This window comes from Nicotiana attenuata, unplaced genomic scaffold (genome assembly GCF_001879085.1).
Source record: "Nicotiana attenuata strain UT unplaced genomic scaffold, NIATTr2, whole genome shotgun sequence".
NCBI lineage: Eukaryota > Viridiplantae > Streptophyta > Magnoliopsida > Solanales > Solanaceae > Nicotiana > Nicotiana attenuata.
In genome coordinates, this window is record NW_017671241.1 from 247,812 (window position 1) to 266,377 (window position 18,566).

Below are 18,566 nucleotides of genomic sequence, written 5' to 3' on the forward strand. Positions count from 1 at the left end.
CATGTAGAAAATATATTTATATATTAAGTTTAAAAATAATAAAGCATTAATTTTTTGGGCATTGGAATTATAAAAGTGGTTAAAAGCCAACAAGTAAATAAATTTAAAATTCTAATTCCCAAAATATTATGTTACTCCTATTGAAACTAGATTATTTTTCAGCATATTCGCTAGCAAGATAGAAAATATTCTAGCGATTATGAGTAGCAAATTGTAATGTATTGAATATGTTTCCTTTCGTATGACTTAATTTAATCTTTTTGAATATTTAATCTTCTATGTACTTTATTCTTGAATCACAACTTGGTTAATATCTTTTCATTGGTGTGATTTATATTTTCTTTGTCTTTGCTTAGTTTCTTTTATGCTGCTGTAGAATAGTTGATAAATCTAATACTATGATCATCTTTCATATTTTCTTAATTTATCACCCTTTAAACAGTATAAATGTATAAAGAGATTTGCGAAACCCTATAAAAATCCGTATGTTATTACGTTATACTTCTACTAGTAATTTTTACCTGACATGTAGAAAAATAATGAAGATTAATGGAATCGCACCGATATCGAAGAAAAACCGACACGATTAGAATAATTTTAAAAAGTCTAATTTTAGTTATACATAATAATAATAAAAAAAAATTAAGATTAGTATGGCACAAAATTTATAGCCGGACGGAAGCATTGACACCCGTAAAGCTGATTCGAACTGAGTGACAGCAAAAAAGTTCGGCGTTTCGCAGCGTTCCGGTGCGCAAAATGGCTTCCAAAGTAATAAACCTGTAGCGAAGCACTGATCGATCCATCCTCTCAGTAAGTTTCAGAATCGGTTTTTCTAAATCTCTCTTTACTCAGTTCTGCTTCATGACTATCACTACCTCCATTTCCTCATAACTTGCTTAATGTGAAACAATTAGTGGTGTTGAGAGAAAAGATTGCAAACCAAAACCTGTTCTAGTCTTAGATTTAATGTTAAAATCTTGTTGAGGTCGATATTCGGCGCAACAGTAGAGTTATTTTTTGTAACGATCTGTGGTCTGTAGATAATGGGTTCCAAGTTTAGAAATAGTTTAATACAAGGGGAAAATTGTTTACAATATACGACCACTCTCCTTTGCCTTGCACTAGCCGAGAGGTAGTTCTTACACGGAAAAGCTCTTCGAAATTGCTTAATTGTGGTTTACCAACGTGTAGTTCAGAGTGCTTAGCTCTGATTTGGGTCCCGGGGGAGGGGGTTAGGTGGGTGGTGGGCTGTAATTATGTCTGGAAAACTACTACCAGTAATTCTTAGCTTGATGTTTATGAGTCTTATGGTAAANTTTTCGTTAGTAGTTAGTTAGTATTTAACTTTTACTTTTTCGGTTCGTACTACTTTTTCTTTTAGTTACGTTTAGTCGTCTCGTTTCGTTACTCCTCAGGCTTCAGTTCTGTGCTACATCTCAGACTGAATCTAATCTCTATTGTGACAACCTTAGAGACTGCTGTATGTGAACTAGTTAAATCGCACATTTAATTCGAATCAAGGAACGGAATGCATTGAACATAGAAGAAAGGACATGAAAGCAAAATAATTTCTTTTTCCCAAGGTAAGAAGCATAAATTATTGCAGAATCTATATGTGCTTTTAATATACTTATTAATATCTGACTTTTGTTCATTTTTATAATCGTCATGACTAACTGAAAAAAATTCATCTTATGTTTCATGTGCAGAAACTACATGTGGAAGGTTGATGGTTAAGATTATTCTTCTCAAATTGTATCTTTCAGTCTTCAGTGATGTTGCTGAATGCGTAAGTTAGTGTTGCATATCTATGTTTTGTTGTTCTCTTAGTGTGGCAGGTCTCTATTTGTTGTTCTCATCTTCATTTTGTTTTTTTCTGGCTGATCCACATGTATGAACAGTAGTTTGACAGTTAATGACTTTTTGAAAAGTTGGATTTGTTCCTTAGATTGGGGAATCGCTATGGATGATAATGATCCAACATAAAAGAGCTGCACATCCCAATATTATCATACTGGTGTGCATCATTAAGTACTCTAATAGAAGAGCACTAACTTAAAACCTGAATTTGCAAAGCCTTATTGTTCTTATCGGTGTTGACTTATTCATCTTGGTTGATAAAAGCCTATTTCAGCACTTCAGTATTATCTATACCCTCCAGTAAATTGAACCAACTGATAGGCTTGCAATTACTTGAACTTGTTTTCAGAGGCGGATCCAGAATTTTAAGACCATGGGTGCACCACGATACTTGTCATGATATCAAGAGACGTAATATTTTTAGTGTTTTATGACATATTAATGATGTTGCACATTATTTAAAGAGATAAACTATAATCTTGCTAATCTAAATTTGTGTTTGTTATTAATATTATTAATTATATCTGACAATCATTACATAATATTTGTCTTAACTTAAAATTCAAAATAAAAAGGAAAAGTAGAATGCTAATAAAAGTTTAATACTGTAAAAATTGAAAATTACGCAAATTTTATGGTAAAAGAAGCATGAAAATATCAAAAAGCTCTTAGAGCATATGACGCGTTCTTTATATGTGAGTTGCTTATCCAAAAAAAGAAAAGTATTTTATCCTAAAAAGTTGGAAAAGAATTCAATAATTTGGTTGGAATTCAAACATGTTTAAGCAATAATTTGGGATAAAAGTATTTAAGCAAGTCTCGTCATGAACTTATATTTTATTGTCACATAAATTATTTATAATAAAACTAATTTATAGTGGTTTAAGATAAAGACAAATCTCAATGAAGTTAGATTTTATGGTTCTCTGACTCCTTAAGTTATTGTTTACCATGAAAACTTGGAGAAGGAGATAAAAAAGAAAGGAAAAATGATAAGAAGGGAATAAAAATAGAATTAAAACAAAAAAAGAGCTCTGAATTACAAACTAAATACGTGGTATTACATTAATGTGTGTCCATGGAGTCTATGCACCAATGCCAAAATTTGAATATGGGTGCCAACTATTCTATATGGCTAAACCATTAAAAATTTATACATAAAATCTACTTTTACTTGGCAAGAGGATGGGTGCATGTGCCCCTTGTTTCCTAACGTAGATACGCCTCTGCTTGTTTTCATCATTTGTTTTGAAAATGTTGATATCGTTTCTTATATGGGACAAAATCGGCTTTGACTTTTCTTCAGAAGTAATAAACTTTTGATAACTGAAGCACGGAATTGTTGTTTCTATTACAAATTATAAGTGAAACACAAAATATAATAAGCTGGCTTGATTAAGCTACTAACCCCAATACTTGTTACTCGGTCCCCTGATATATTCCCTCATAAATAAACGAAAACCCTTGGGCAGAATTTGAGAAATACTAGTTTTAATTTCCCACAATTTCCTGGTCCCAGGTGCAATATATATTTTCCGCTCCAGTGCAGTGTGAACAGAATATGTCAAGCTCCTCTAAGAAAATGTACCCTTTTTACATAAAGTAACAATTATATCAATGAGATGAAAAATTTCCCGGTATACACGCGGTGTGCAGAAGTGGAGAATTTACACAGAAATCTGGTTATCTTCAAATAACACCTAGTCATCGGTATTAATAGGGACCTCTTGGATGTATAAAAATTATCTACAAACAAAATCAGGCCCTTATCTAGACATTCTTTTTCCACGCCTTCACAAGATTTCATGTTCTTTTCTCCAAGTATCCATGTAATAGGCAAAGGTACTACATGTCATGTTCTGCATCTTCTTTTCCAAAACATCACATCCTTGATTGTATCCGGCATTGATTACTGTATTCCGAACAGATTTTATCCACCGGAACTGAATAGCAAAACTAAAGATTCTCATCTTTACCCTATCGCTTCACAGCCAAAACTAACTGAAATATTTTAACTTGCCTTTCCTCAAATTTTTGCTTTCTTGCTGCCCATGGCAAAGATTAACCTTCCTTGTCTCTAAGGGGTCGTTTGGCCGATTGTATTGGCATAATCAATCTCAACATAAAATCCCAAATAAAATAATACAGTGTTTGGTTAGCCACATAAGAAAACTCCACATCACTAATGCAGCATTTGGTTGCTGTATAAGAAAAAAATTGCTGCATTACTTAATGCAGCATTTGGTTGATGGGATTAATAATATATCCACATTAATTTATGTGGGAATATATGGATTATTTTATGCGAGATAGAATGTGGAATAAGAATATGTGTATTAGCAATATGGGGATTAAACTTTTACCAGACAAATGCTTTTAAAGTATGTAATTCTTGTATAACAATCCATTCCTATTAATCACCGTTCAATAATCCCTTTCACTATTAATCGCCGCATAGCGATCCCTTCATTATTAATCACCACATAAGCAATCCTTACATTTTAATTCATGCATAACTAATATGTGAAGCAAACGTCCCCTAAGAGTCCATACTGATAAGTAATGGAACAATATGTCCTCAGTAGTCTGTGGTAGAGGGACTTAACCAAAAATTCCATTCTCCTCCCATTCCATTTCCAAGCAGCCTGGTCTGACATTGCTGTTACATTATGATGTTCCTTTCATGTATTTTGGAACTCCCTCAATCTTCCAATCGTATAGGTCTCTTCTGAATCTCAAAGTCCAAAGAGTTCGTCCGTCTTGTACCTATATACTTGAGTAATTGTCGTATCTTTATAGCTAGATATGTAAAGATAGCGGGATCGTTAAGGGCATAGTCGCCATGTCACCCATACTTCCAAAAAGCTGATCTTAAGGGTGTGGTCACCATATCCCCCATATTCCCAAAAAGCTGATCTTATTTCCGTTCCCACTTTAAACATGATGTTGCTATTGTACTCTTTTGTCACTTTCATAATATTCCTCCATAATCAGCATTCGTGAGGCTATGTGATAATTCATTCCTGCACTACTTTCTTGTATCCTGTATGTAGCTGCAATTGATGTTGTCTGAAGAGCCTGCACCAGTCACTTATTTCCATAGTCTCTTTTCTTAGAGCGTTTTGTTGAAAACTTTCAAATTTCACACTGTGGCCTCAAAGAATGTGTATCCTATGTTGTCAATTACATTAAATGGAAAGGTTTGGCCTAGTTTCTGCTGCTTTCCTCAGTCTCAATATGGTTTTCCAGATTAGTATTTTGAGAGGGAGTTCTTTGGGCTTGTGTTGAGAAGAAAATATCAAGCAGAAGTGTCCTTGGGCTTTCAACGAAGGTTACATATCAGAGCGTAATGCAACACCTGGACCTCTTGTGTGCTTCCGTTATATCAAAGAGATATGGAAAAGGAAAATGAGATTTGAACAGATCTTATTCTTAAGTACGAAACTCGGGTAGAAATTGGACAAAGTATGCAACTTGGGTACATCACTTTTTTTTGATGTACTTGGTCAACAATTAGATTTGCAAGCCCTGTTTTTTTAACTAAAAAACTTTGTTTTCTTGTTGGATGCCTTGGCTTTATGATTCATAGACACTATTTTGCTATTAGATTTATCTGAAATACGAACATTGTAAATACAAACCTATGTTTTAACCCACCAAAGTTACAGTACAGTGGCTAAGGCCTTCACCCTTGATAACATCATTCTAAGTTTAAAAATCACATGGAATGTCATAGAGATTGATGAAAGTAGCAATACATAGAATTGGGTTGGACCAACATAATAAACATACCAATGATGAATGAGAACTGGAATGGATCAACATGTCGGACATAGCTTTGATAAACAAAAAACAGAATGCAACAGCACAATGAATACAGATGGTAAACTAAACAAAAACTAAATCCAATTTATTTGGTGTGATTCTAACAAATGCTTAAATATGTCTGATTTCCAAAACAGTGGTGAGATACTGATGCATAACAAGTTGGTACCATAAATCACTCATTTGAGCATTCCTGTTCTCAATGTCATAGTCCTTGCATTCATCTTGGTTGGTCTCAGATGAATTATCATTTGGCAACAGTAGCTCTCCTTCATTGAGCAAAACAAGGCTTTCCTCGTAAGTTCCCATAAAGAATGAGTTTTTAGTGCCAATGATATCAAAATTCATCTTTTCATGTGTCTCGAGATTATAAGACACAAGCTGTCCTGTTCTTCTTGTCAAAAGTATTTCACTGTTGTTCCTAAAGNGGAGCCGTTTGAGAGGATTTTGGATTCATCAGTTCTTCTGGGATATGATCTGACATTTTCCTCGGTGGCTGAAACTTGGGATCTTTGGCTGATTTCCTTTTCTCTTCCTCACTTTCTGTTTCTAGAGAAGAAGAGGTTGGGGAGTGGGGGAGGAGTTAAAATGATGGATCAGTCACTGGTGCTGCTGGCTTTTGAAGTTTATTCCTGGTGAGGAGAGCTTCAAAAGTAAGTTGATGCCTGTAAAAGTAAGAGAAGCATGGCTTTATACAGGGTAAATAGAGCAAAGACAAAATTTTGTACCAAAAATAAATAAATGCATGCTAATCTGTAAGGGGATATGTTAATCCCTGTCCAGATTTCCCACCGAATTATGAAGGGAAGAAAATTAGAAGGTGGCAGTGTTATCAAAGGCGCGATTAAGCCCTGAAGCAAGGCTCAAAACATGTTGAGCACTTTGCCTCTCTTAGCAGGCGCTTCAGTGTTGTCATCAAGGCCTTTAGGCATACTTTTCCTTGTCAATGAGTGTAATCCTGAAGAGTCGACAATAAACAATTGATATTATCGTAAATTTTCTTTTAATTTTTTTTGTCCATATATTTGGTATTCATTGTTATAGATATTAGTCTTAGACTACACATACATATATGTAGTTTTTCTCCGTTTGCGCCTTTTTTTTAAAATTAAATCCCATACTTTATTTGCGCTTAAAGCCCCACCTAGACCTTAGAGTTTTTTTGCGCTTTACGCCTTTGATAACTCTGGAAGGTGGTCTAATGTTTAAAGCTCGACATGGTGAATTGAGGGGTGGGAATTGCTTTTCTTTGTACTTTACCAACCAATGGCAAAATGGAGAAATAGAAAAAAGACTAGTTTATTTGACTATAAATTTCATTTGTTATTAGTTGGCAAACTACGATTACATAAATCTGAACTCAGATTGACAAATTGATATGTTGACTCTTGTTACATCGATAAGGTATTACATGCCAAAATTGGACTTCCAGAGATGAAATAAATTGATTTTATTCAGGTTTATAGGATTTCCTAGATTTTAAAAGAGGAAAGAAATTGAATTTGAACCGATTATAAACAAAATGCCTACTTACCTTGTGATTAAGAACTTAGCAATTTGAAATATTGGTTCTCATGCTTTTCTCTGGTTAGGTTGTTAGGCCCAGAAGGTGTTGTCAAAGGCGAAAAGGGTCAAAAAGCACCCCGGGTCTATCAGGGCTGTAAGTGCAAAACAGAATTAAAGTGTTGGCATTAGCTAAAAAAGGCGCAATTAAGAAAAAAGTAAAAATATATAGGTAATGCCAGAAAAATATTACAACTTCATTCATAATTATTTTCCTTAACAATTAATGTCTATTTGCCAATCTTATTTATTGTTTTGTACCACTCTATTCAAGATAGAACTTATGGGCAATGAGGCGCAAGTGCTTTGAATAAGTATCTAATTTAGGGCTTAACCGTGCCTTAACTAAGCCTTTGACAATATAGGGCCCAGAGAGTTCAGAATTAATATACAGCACATAAGTGATCAGCCGATCCATCTGATTTGGGATAGAGGCATAGTTGGATTGAGTTATTGAGAGTTGCTGGGCCAATCGCTCCAGCTAAGACATTGAAATGAAAGAACAAAATTATTTATGCAATTATCCACGCTTAATTGAAAAGTTTCGAATGAATTAGTGTTTCCAGTAAGATTTCAGTTCAACTGACATTTAGATCTACATGTGCAGGAATGCTTTGAAAGCAAAATGCACTTTGGCTTGCCTGTATTCACTCGTAGATTTTCCCGCTAAGGAAAGTTTCAGATGGTGTGATCTCGATCTTATCAAAGGTGATACTTTCTGTTGATCTTTTTTTCCTTCATCCAGAATTAGGTACGACTCCTAGATCTGGTGAATACCAAGGCAGCAAGGCAATATGAATGAAATGATTCAAAAGAAAAACTATGCGAAGGAATTCATCCAGATAGACAAAATTATTGAATATGCTATAAATTGAGAGGGTAGTTTCCATTATGTCTATGAATATTTAGAAATAAGTTCTCTTTTTGTCTTAACTAGTTATTTCATTTGGTTCCTTATTACATTGTCTATATGAAAATACGAACACCCTTTCATGCTGAAGCCTAAAAGTTTCCAGAGCAAGTCCCTTTATTCTTTTCCTCTCTTTCTTTTCCCTATTTTCCAGAAATAAATATGTCAACAGTTTAAACAGTGTAGTGATGATGAATCTTGCTAGTTACTATTTGCTTGTTTGGAATCGGAGTCTCGTTTGTGAATTTTGAAGTTCTTTTCAATTTAGGAACTCGAATTGTTTGTTTGGTTATTGATAATTAAAGATTGCTGATATTCTCTAAGTTGAAATTATAATCTGTGATTTTACAGCTCTAACATGTAAACACTTATCATGTAATAAATATTCTTCAGGAAATAATTCGTCAGCGAAGAGAGGTTTAGATAAAGCAATTTTGAAACTTACTGAGACCAAATTAGTTGAAAAAACCTTAATGAAAACTTAGAAATATTCTATTTCTGTGTATGTTTACATCTTTAGCAACATCTGCACCTCTTAACTGCTGCTGTTTCTGTTCACGGTATTTGTATTCTGTTTCAGAAATTCTTCAGATAAGCCTGAAATGGAAAACGAAAAGCAATTGGATTGTGAGGTTGAAACTTGAAAGGGATGCTCCCTGTACACGTCGCTAGCTCCCTTCTTTGGTTGAAGCATTTAATGAGCAGTTTATGGCTTTGTCTGAAAACTCACGCTATTGTCAAATTGATATGAAGCATCAAGCTTGATTGACCATCTCTCTGCACCACTGGAAGCATGTCATCAGGAAGCTCTTAGTGTAGACTTTTCTTTACATTTTGGTGGTTTATGCCAAGGCCGTGTGGAATTTTCTAGTTGTTAGGACTGAGTTAAGTTTCCTCTTAGGATTGATGGTTGTTATTTTCTTTTTACTTCTATCTGAATAATTTACTGTTTCAATGCTTTTGTCAATTTTAGATATACTATTGTTTCCAATAACCCAGCTCAACTTTTTGCTACTTGTCAAAAAAGGGAGAATTACACAAAAATACAGTCCACCCATATACATTGCATCAGAATAACCCAGTTAGAACTTTGCAAATCTATAGCCCATTAACAATAGGCCGAAGTTCGAAAAATAAGCATTGTTTCTTTTTTTTTTTTTTTATTCTGCAGATTTTCAAGCACAAAAATTTTGTGATTTTTTATTCTTCTTCCCCAAGTTTGTATATATTCCTATTCCAGCTACAAAAAATTCAAATTCATATATAATNTGATCTCGATCTTATCAAAGGTGATACTTTCTGTTGATCTTTTTTTCCTTCATCCAGAATTAGGTACGACTCCTAGATCTGGTGAATACCAAGGCAGCAAGGCAATATGAATGAAATGATCCAAAAGAAAAACCATGCGAAGGAGTTCATCCAGATAGACAAAATTGTTGAATATGCTCTAAATTGAGAGGGTAGTTTCCATTATGTCTATGAATATTTAGAAATAAGTTCTCTTTTTGTCTTAACTAGTTATTTCATTTGGTTCCTTATTACATTGTCTATATGAAAATACGAACACCCTTTCATGCTGAAGCCTAAAAGTTTCCAGAGCAAGTCCTTTTATTCTTTTCCTCTCTTTCTTTTCCCTATTTTCCAGAAATAAATATGTCAACAGTTTAAACAGTGTAGTGACGAGGAATCTTGCTTGTTACTATTTGCTCGTTTGGAATCAGAGTCTCGTTTGTGAATTTTGAAGTTCTTTTCAGTTTAGGAACTCAAATTGTTTGTTTGGTTATTGATAATTAAAGATTGCTGATATTCTCTAAGTTGGAATTGTAATCTGTGATTTTACAGCTCTAACATGTAAACACTTATCATGTAATAAATATTCTTCAGAAAATAATTCGTCAGCGAAGAGAGGTTTAGATAAAGCAATTTTGAAACTTACTGAGACCAAATTAGTTGAAAAAACCTTAATGAAAACTTAGAAATATTCTATTTCTGTGTATGTTTACATCGTGACGGTAATGTATAGGTAACCTTGTCTTGTCTTTATGATAAGTTTCACTGTATCTTTGTCAAATATGTTTTATGTTGAAAGTCAGTCTTAGCTAGAGATAGTTGCTCATCATTGTCAATTTGTCATTCTGGCACTAGTTACACTGGCATTTCCCTATATCCATATTTAGACATTTGATGTCAAGGCAAATCATAGTTTAGCAACATCTGCACCTCTTAACTCCTGCTGTTTCTGTTCACGGTATTTGTATTCTGTTTCAGAAATTCTTCAGATAAGCCTGAAATGGAAAACAAAAAGCAATTGGATTGAGGTTGAAACTTGAAAGGGATGCTCCCTGTGCACGTCGCTAGCTCCCTTCTTTGATTGAAGCATTTAATGAGCAGTTTATGTCTTTGTCTGAAAACTCACGCTATTGTCAAATTGATATGAAGCATCAAATCTTGATTGACCATCTCTCTGCACCACTGGAAGCATGTCATCAGGAAGCTCTTAGTGTAGACTTCTCTTTAACATTTTGGTGGTTTATGCCAAGGCCGTGTGGAATTGCCCTGAGCACAGGACAAACGCTAGCAATTTAGCGGCCTTTTACTTGCCTTTATAAACTACTCTCACTTGCATTCGTTGGATGGTTTAACAATTTATGAACTTCTGACGTATTGTTTTCTAGTTGTTAGGACTGAGTTAATTTTCCTCTTAGGATTGATGGTTGTTATTTTCTTTTTACTTCTATCTGAATAATTTACTGTTTCAATGCTTTTGTCAATTTTAGATATACTATTGTTTCCAATAGCCCAGCTCAACTTTTTGCTACTTGTCAAAAAATATGTTACGCGGCGCCTTCCTGAGATTCCTTGGAAGGGCGACGTAAGGCTAGGCAACTGATGTCAGTGCAGTTGCTGTCCGCCAACTGAGGTCCCCTCCGTACGCTAGACGAGATTGTCAGTGCCGTACGGGAAAACCAATGTCAAGAGCAATTGAGAGAACCGAAGTGAGAATTCAGAATGAAAGAAAGCTTGATTGCATTAATGAAAGCTATTACAGAAAAGCAACGCGGTGTCGAGGGGGAGAGACACCAGTACAGAGAATTGCTTGCTTGCTAGAAAGTTTTGATTGCTTGATCCCCCCTAATAGTACTTAAAAAAAATAATCCAAAGTTACAAGACTAGACTTGATTAAGCTAGAGAAACATAATGGAAGTACATGAAATAAAACTACTCTATATTTACAATGAAAATGACTTAGTTTTCTATAAGGCAGCAGCAGGTCCGTTGTCAGCAGCAGTGTCTTTGGCATCACGGTTTGCGCGCNATAAAAAATAAAAATTGAAAAAATTATTGCATGTTCATGATTTGGCAAATAAATCAACAAAAAAAGTTGATTTATACATAGATTAACATATAAAATTTTAATTTTAGATTTAAGTGCACATTTGTATTACATGTATAATGATGTATAACTTTGTATAAACTTATATATACAATACCTAATAATGTATATCAGAAAAATAAGACAAAGAAGAAAAAAAAGAAGAAAGTGTCAAACATCCATGGATACCTATTATACACGAATAACGTATATACACACTTATACATTAAAAATATAGATAATTTATACAGCATTGTACGCAGATATACACACTTATACATATTTATACAATATTGTATAAGTGTGTATAGACACTACCTATACGAATTTACACTAGAAAACACCTTCTGTCCATCACCACATTACAGATTTCGATGGTTGGTGGTGTTGAATTTTTCCGGCGAGTTTTTGGCATTCAAATTTGGGCTTCACCAGTTGCAAAAGATGAAACAAAAACTAAGAGAAATAAGAAAATATGAGACGAGGTTGCCGGAGATGCTCTTTTAGGCAAGATCTGATAGTTTTAGGCCAGATCTGATAGTTTTTGGACTGATATGCCAAATTTTATTGCGGTTCCTTAACCTATTTTTGTCAATTAACTCAAAAATTAAAATCGAATTGACATAGAATGCGAGGATTTAGGAGCCATTGTGCACATCTGTATAGAGCACAAAAATTACTGAAATGTTACAGTATTTGTTTTTGTTTCTTCACTTGAGTGCTCAAAAGCAATTATCACGAGTGTATAGAAAAAAATCCTGTAATTTTTAGGGAGAAGGAAGGAGAGGCGAGTGAAGAGAGATTGAGTATGCCGAGAAAGAAGAAAGAAGAAAAGAAAAAAAAAACCTAGAAGTATGTCTTTAACAATGGGCTAAAGAATGAAAAGTTTCTTTCAAATTATATGCAACATGGGCCATATTGGGTAAAGACTTCAAACCTAGGCCATTTTTAGTTGGGCTACTGGGCCAAGTGATTAAATCCGTAATTCTTTCGTCAAAAAATAGGATGCTCAGACGTCGACAGGTTCAGTTACCAAAAGTGTAATTGAGGCCATATTTTGTATTGTTGGAAAGTAGGATAAAGGAATAGTTGTACTATGGATGTAAAATTAATTTCGTGAAAATTATTTGTATGAAGTTCGAATGCCATAACACCATTTTGAGACCGAGTATGAAGAAGGGTTAAGTTCTTAGCATAGACTTTTCACCTCGACGAGTATGGCTCTAGAGGTCGGATTTGTCATCTCCTAAATCTTAGGATTTTGTAATTATGGGTAAGAGAATGGATACACGTGTTTACATACAACCAATAAATGTACATTGAAAAGGATTTTGAAGAGTTTGAGAAATATACCTTTTCCTAATATTATGGTGGTTAAAATCAAGGTCTTGTGGAATTGCCCTGAGCATGAGACGAACGCTGAGAAACATACCTTTTCTTAATAGTTTAATAAGTTGGGAAGTTTTAGGTAATAGGACTGAGTTAGGTTTCCTCTTAGCGTTGATGATTGTTGAACTTTCTTTAATTCTATCTCAATGTTTTATTGCTTCCAGATACTTTTCTCAATATTATTCAAATATAGTAGTATACTGTCAAATTTTTCTAAGAGCGCGGAATGGTACTTACTAAAATTATTAAAAAAAAAAAAAAGTAGTTGAAAATATGAGGCCTAGTATATGATGAGAAAGCAGATCAGACCATATATCATTTTTCGGTTGAAAAATAGAGTTCGAGTGGTCCTTCCGAAAATAGCCTCTCTACTCATCCGGGATAGTAGTAAGGTCTGTGTATACTCTACCCTTCGCAGACCCCACTTATATAGTTTTACTAGATTTTTATTGTAGGAAAAAATTATATTTGAAGCGTATATTAATAAGATTATTATATAAAGTCGGATGTCTTAACACCGTTTTGAAAGTGACTATAAAGAAGAGGTTAAGAAGCACCCTATAGATGTGCGCACCGATAATGTAAAATTTTTTAAGAAGTATAAACACTACTCTGTCTACCTTGAGCTGCATAACACTTATTTACGGAAGAGCGCTTCCTATCGGAACATTTTTCATTTTCAGGACTAAAAGATAAGATTTCTGGTTAAGAGTTGAGAAACATTATTTATCTTATTCAGTGTTTTAAAAAGTGTGGGCGTAAAACGAAATGTTTTACATATGCCTTAGCGAGACGTAAGCCCCGAGGCACGGGGCGTAAGCCCCATAAGTATTTAATTTTAAATATTTATAAATTAATATAATTATAATAAATATTTATAAATTAATATAATTATAATAAATATTTAAAGAAAACTATATATATGTATGTTGCTTCGTCCCTACAAAAAATTAATCAAAACAATCTATTATAAGCTAATTAGAAGCACAAGTAACTTGAGTCATAAAGAATAAAGTTTTCTATATGGAGGAACAAAAAGATGACTAACCTACAATTTGAACTTTGAATTCGCTGCTATGAAGGAGAATGTAGTTCTCTTTGTATATGTAAAAAATTGAATATTCGTTGCTTTTGGGAGATATTAGCAGACAAGCGGTCAAGAAAAAGAATTGGAAAAGACCATGAATTAAGGCTTCAATCAATAAAAAAGGCCTTGACTTTTAAATTTAATACAGTTCAGTTCCTTCTTCAAACTTTTGAGTAATTACCAAGTTGGTTTTTGAGAATTTGGGTATTATATGAAGGACTTATTCAACAATTTTTGTTTTAATTTGAAAAGGTCTCTAGGGCTTATCTCTCACTACAAAAACGCACCTGAAACGCGCGAGCGAACGCTCCGAATTAATGGACGTATGTTTCTTGAGACTTCCGTCCCACACCATCGCCACGGAACATTTTTGGTGTGTCTCGCCCCAAGTCTCGGCCCGAAAACGCGTTTTAAACCACTGATTCTATCACAAACCTGGATGGTAAATGCATATAAGATTACATATACTAATTCACATACTGGTCCTCTCTCCTTTGAGATAAAATGACAGCTCAATATTTGTTTTGTCAATAATTTCTCACTCTTTTCCTTTGCATCCTAAATATATTTCAAAGTATAAAATCAATATTCCGTCTTAACGGATCTCAATTTCAATTTCTCGAATAAATTGCGAAATTGCATATGCTTGGATTGATCAAATAAAATAGAGCTTACATATATTGAAAACGGGTATTAACTCAACATCACCATAGGTTTAAAACAGAAACAAAGTTCAGTGATTTATCATCTTTTAATTAGAACTCTATTACTATGAATTGTTTTCTTTTTGAACTTTTAGATTATAATGTTAGTTTATATAAAACTCTTCCTTATAATTCGAGTTCATTACTCAGATGGTCACTCAATTTTCCGAAATTATCTACCAAAGTCATCTTTCATTAGTTTGTAACAACAAAGTCACTTAACGACGTCTATAACACTTAGAAGGTCATTCAACCAAATTTATCAAACTTTTGATCGCCAAATACCTATTTTACCCGTCTAAATTATTAACTTTTATCTTCTTTTTTTATTTTTTTTTTATTTTTTATGCCTTTTCAATATTTAATTTTTTTCTAGTTTTAATCAATATTATGAACTTACCTATAAAACAAAATATTTTTCTAGCATATATAATATCAAAATAATAATATAATTGAGCATAATATTCAACAATATGTAATGTTTTATTTTAAATAATTATTTTCTATAGTACGTGCATGGAATATATATTTTAAAACTTTTATTTCCTTTCATTCTCAATTGTGTAAATAGTGTTTTGAGTTATTTTGTTAATATCAAAATTATTATTACGAACAAATTGTTCTAATTAACTTCCTACTATGCCCAATATTTTATTATTCCAATATTGTATATGCTTAAATACTACTTTAATTTTTTTAATTTATAAATAAAATTTATTTATTCTAAGGTATGTCCATAATATAAATTAAAAAAGAAAAAGTTATATATTAAAAAGCTAAAAGAAAAAGTTAAAAGAAGATAAAAGTTGATAATTTTGATGGTAAATAGGTATTTGACGATCAAAAATTTGAAAAATCTAGTTACGTGAACTTCTGAGTGCTATTGACATAATTAAGTGATTTTATTGTTACAAACGAAAAAAAATATAACTTTGGTAGATAATTTCGTATAATTGGGTGACCAACGCACTCTTATAGTTCTCATAGTAAAACTTAAGATTTTACATTCTTTAACCATTCAAAATTAGACTGTGATGACCAAAATAATAAAAACGAAAAAATGCTTTTTGTTCAGTATTAGTACTCCATATCAGCTTTTCTGTGGTATTTGTCATCTTGTGCTCGGAAAGCTGAAGAACATGTAGCTTTTTTCCTTTCTCTGCAGCGTAAGGATTTTAACTTTAGGGAGACACAGCCATATAATATAATCCCTAGGGGTTTTTCTCACTTTGTTCATTGTTATCTTCTCTATAGAAACAAGAAAGAGGTGAAAAAAGTCGTACAACAATGTCTGATTATCTGCCTGATAGTTTGCTACCCCAAATCCTTAGCAGGTTGCCCGTTGAAAGCCTTTTACGATTCAGGTGTGTTTCAAAACAATGGTGTTCTCTCATTTTATCTCCTAATTTCATCTCCACTCACTTATCTCACTCTGTTTCTACTACTACTACTACTTCCACTTCCCTTCTCCTCCTCCGCCACCTCTCCCTCAAACCCAGGAAACAAGAGCACTACTCTGTTTACTTTGACTCTTCAAAACCCGAAAACCTAACCCTAGTTAAGGAACTCAAGTTTACGTTCAAGACTAGGTCTAAGAACCACTTTAGAGTTGTGGGTTTGTGCAATGGTTTATTTTGCCTCTCTGATGATCTCTTTGGTTACACGTATACTATCATTCTATGGAACCCTGCTATTCGCAAAAGCTTAACCCTCCCTGTGCCTCGTGTTCACTTTGGTCCATATGGGCCTTACATGTTTTGCCTTGGATTTGGGTTTGATTACAAAACAAATGATCATAAAGTAGTGAGGATTGCCTATTTGCAGGGATTTAACGGTGCTTATACTATACTGCCTCCTGAAGTTGAGGTCTATAGTTTAAGTACTGGTTTATGGAAAACAGTTAACTCGAAGGATATTAGTTGTAAAATTGTTGAGTATTTCTATAGCAGTGTTTATCTAAATGGGGCTATTCATTGGGTTTGCTATCGTAAGAGGGAAGGTGGGGTTTTTTCAAATAGCCTGTTGGTTTTTGATTTAAGTGATGAGACATTTAGTGAGATGGGTTTGCCGCGAGAGCTGGTACATGTATCACCTTTGGATTTGACTGTAAGTTTGTGTGGGGAACTGATTTCTATGATTTGGTACGAAAAGGGTCGCGATCGGGGTGAATCCTGTGATTGTTGTGCTGTTTGGGTTATGAACCAGTATGGTGAATTAGATTCCTGGACTAAGAAATTTGTAGTGGTTTTGGAGAGAGGGCTGTCACATGCTATCGGGTTCAGGGGAAATGGGGAATTTCTGGTAGAGAAGTGTGTTGGCGATCTTCTATCATATGATCCCGAGAGCAAGGAATTTAAGGATCTCGGTATCCACGGTGGTAAAGAGTCCTTCTTCTTGAGTGAATATGCTGAGAGTCTCGTGTTGCTTGATGGAATTAGTGGGGCTGCAGCTGATCCTTCTGATGCATCCGACTCTGAAGAGGCGAATGGGTTCCCGCCTCAACTACAGAACGCACGGAATGAGATGGACCTGTTGAAGAACTGGTATTGGAGTACCCTTTTCGCAAAAGCTAGTCTTCATGAATCATGATAAGCCTTATATTCGGGTCTCCATGTATTTGCTTTTGACTAGCTATAAAGCTCAAATCCTAGTGATACTATTTTGAAAACTTGTTCTGCGTAGTTTCTGAGAATTTAATAGTTTTATATAGTAGCATTATAGAAATGACAGTGGCATCTTAGTTTGCCTTGCAATCTGTTCCGTTATGCACTTTATTTGCAATTCTGAAGCTGTTCCTTATTTTGTTCCATTTCTGGGTTTTTCAGATGTTGCTTTTGTTGAGAAGTTACTTTTAGTTTATCATAGATAAGATTAGCTCTTCCTTGGCCTATGCTTGTTTTGATAAGAGTATGTGCTGGAATCTTTTCAACGTTCCCCTAAACGAAACATTTAGACTTGCACTACCTTCAGATAACACTTAATCTCGGTCAACTGACTGTGCCTAAGATTACCTGTCCTCTCCTCGTGTGCGATTAGGTTGCTACCAGGGTACTACTTGAATAAATGTATCATACAAGAGGCTAATAGTTTTTGCCTTTTTGGTGCACTTAAGTGCAATGTTTATGAATTAAGCCTTTGATACCGTCTATTGGAATTGCTTGACCCTCTTTGTGCTGAAAAAATGTACACTTTTCAATGGTAAAAAATGCAAACATGGTATACATTCCTTTTCCTGTCCATAGACTACTTTCTTGATGGATTTGGCACCTGTTTTGAAGGCGGATTAGAATTTCTCATCTGAAGGGGAAGATCATTTGATCATCAGTTTGAAGTTTTATGGTCTACCACTGTACTGTATGCCATACTAGTTCAAACTGACTAGTCCAACTTCAACAATTCTAATCAAGCTAGAACAGGAATATGCATCACATCAGCTAAACTGAACTCTTGCATGCCCAGCTAGGTATGATGTTTCCCCGAGCTTAACTTCCACCTCATTAAGAAGCTTTCCCAGATGATCCTTACTCTGTCTTGGAACTTCAGTGTTCTCCAGCTTATCATCTGTATCATATGCCTCTCTTAACTTGCGTATAATTCTTGTTTGCTACCTTACATTCTGCAGTTACTGAAAGAACGAAGTTATATATCAAAACATCAACATTCTGGAACACAACTTTATTTTCTCCAGAGAAAACTAGGGCTGAGGTGAAAGATGACTTACTGAATTCCCTCATATATGATGTGAGAACCATTTTCAAAAACCAACACTTGGATTCATCCCGAAGAAAATTGCATCATGTTTACTGTCACAGGGGCGTTTTCTGTCCGCCGAAAATGTTGCCCGTTGTGCGG

General features: G+C 34.2%; 1 protein-coding gene and 1 long non-coding RNA gene across 4 annotated transcripts; both read left to right on the top strand.

Annotated features, from left to right (window-relative positions):
- Nucleotides 1-668: 668 nt before the first annotated feature.
- LOC109206971 lies at nucleotides 669-10,956 on the top strand. 3 transcript variants are annotated; one of them, XR_002064952.1, is made up of 5 exons: nucleotides 669-813; nucleotides 1,419-1,586; nucleotides 1,713-1,792; nucleotides 7,859-7,959; nucleotides 10,430-10,956. It is a non-coding gene; the product is annotated as an uncharacterized LOC109206971 (long non-coding RNA). The 3 variants fall into 3 exon arrangements; XR_002064953.1 differs by lacking the exon at nucleotides 10,430-10,956 and adding an exon at nucleotides 9,451-10,423; XR_002064951.1 differs by lacking the exon at nucleotides 10,430-10,956 and adding an exon at nucleotides 8,742-9,152 and having other exon boundaries at nucleotides 671-813.
- Nucleotides 10,957-15,855: 4,899 nt separating this feature from the next.
- On the top strand, nucleotides 15,856-17,523 carry LOC109206968 (F-box protein At3g07870-like). The gene has a single exon (XM_019369844.1). It carries the CDS (start codon nucleotides 16,002-16,004, stop codon nucleotides 17,301-17,303), a length of 1,302 nt encoding a protein of 433 aa, XP_019225389.1. The 5' UTR covers nucleotides 15,856-16,001; the 3' UTR covers nucleotides 17,304-17,523.
- The last annotated feature ends 1,043 nt before the right edge of the window (nucleotides 17,524-18,566 follow it).

Bases quoted from the DNA above. Each gene is read 5' to 3' on its own strand.
- LOC109206968 (XM_019369844.1), top strand. From the start codon at position 16,002: ATGTCTGATTATCTGCCTGATAGTTTGCTACCCCAAATCCTTAGCAGG.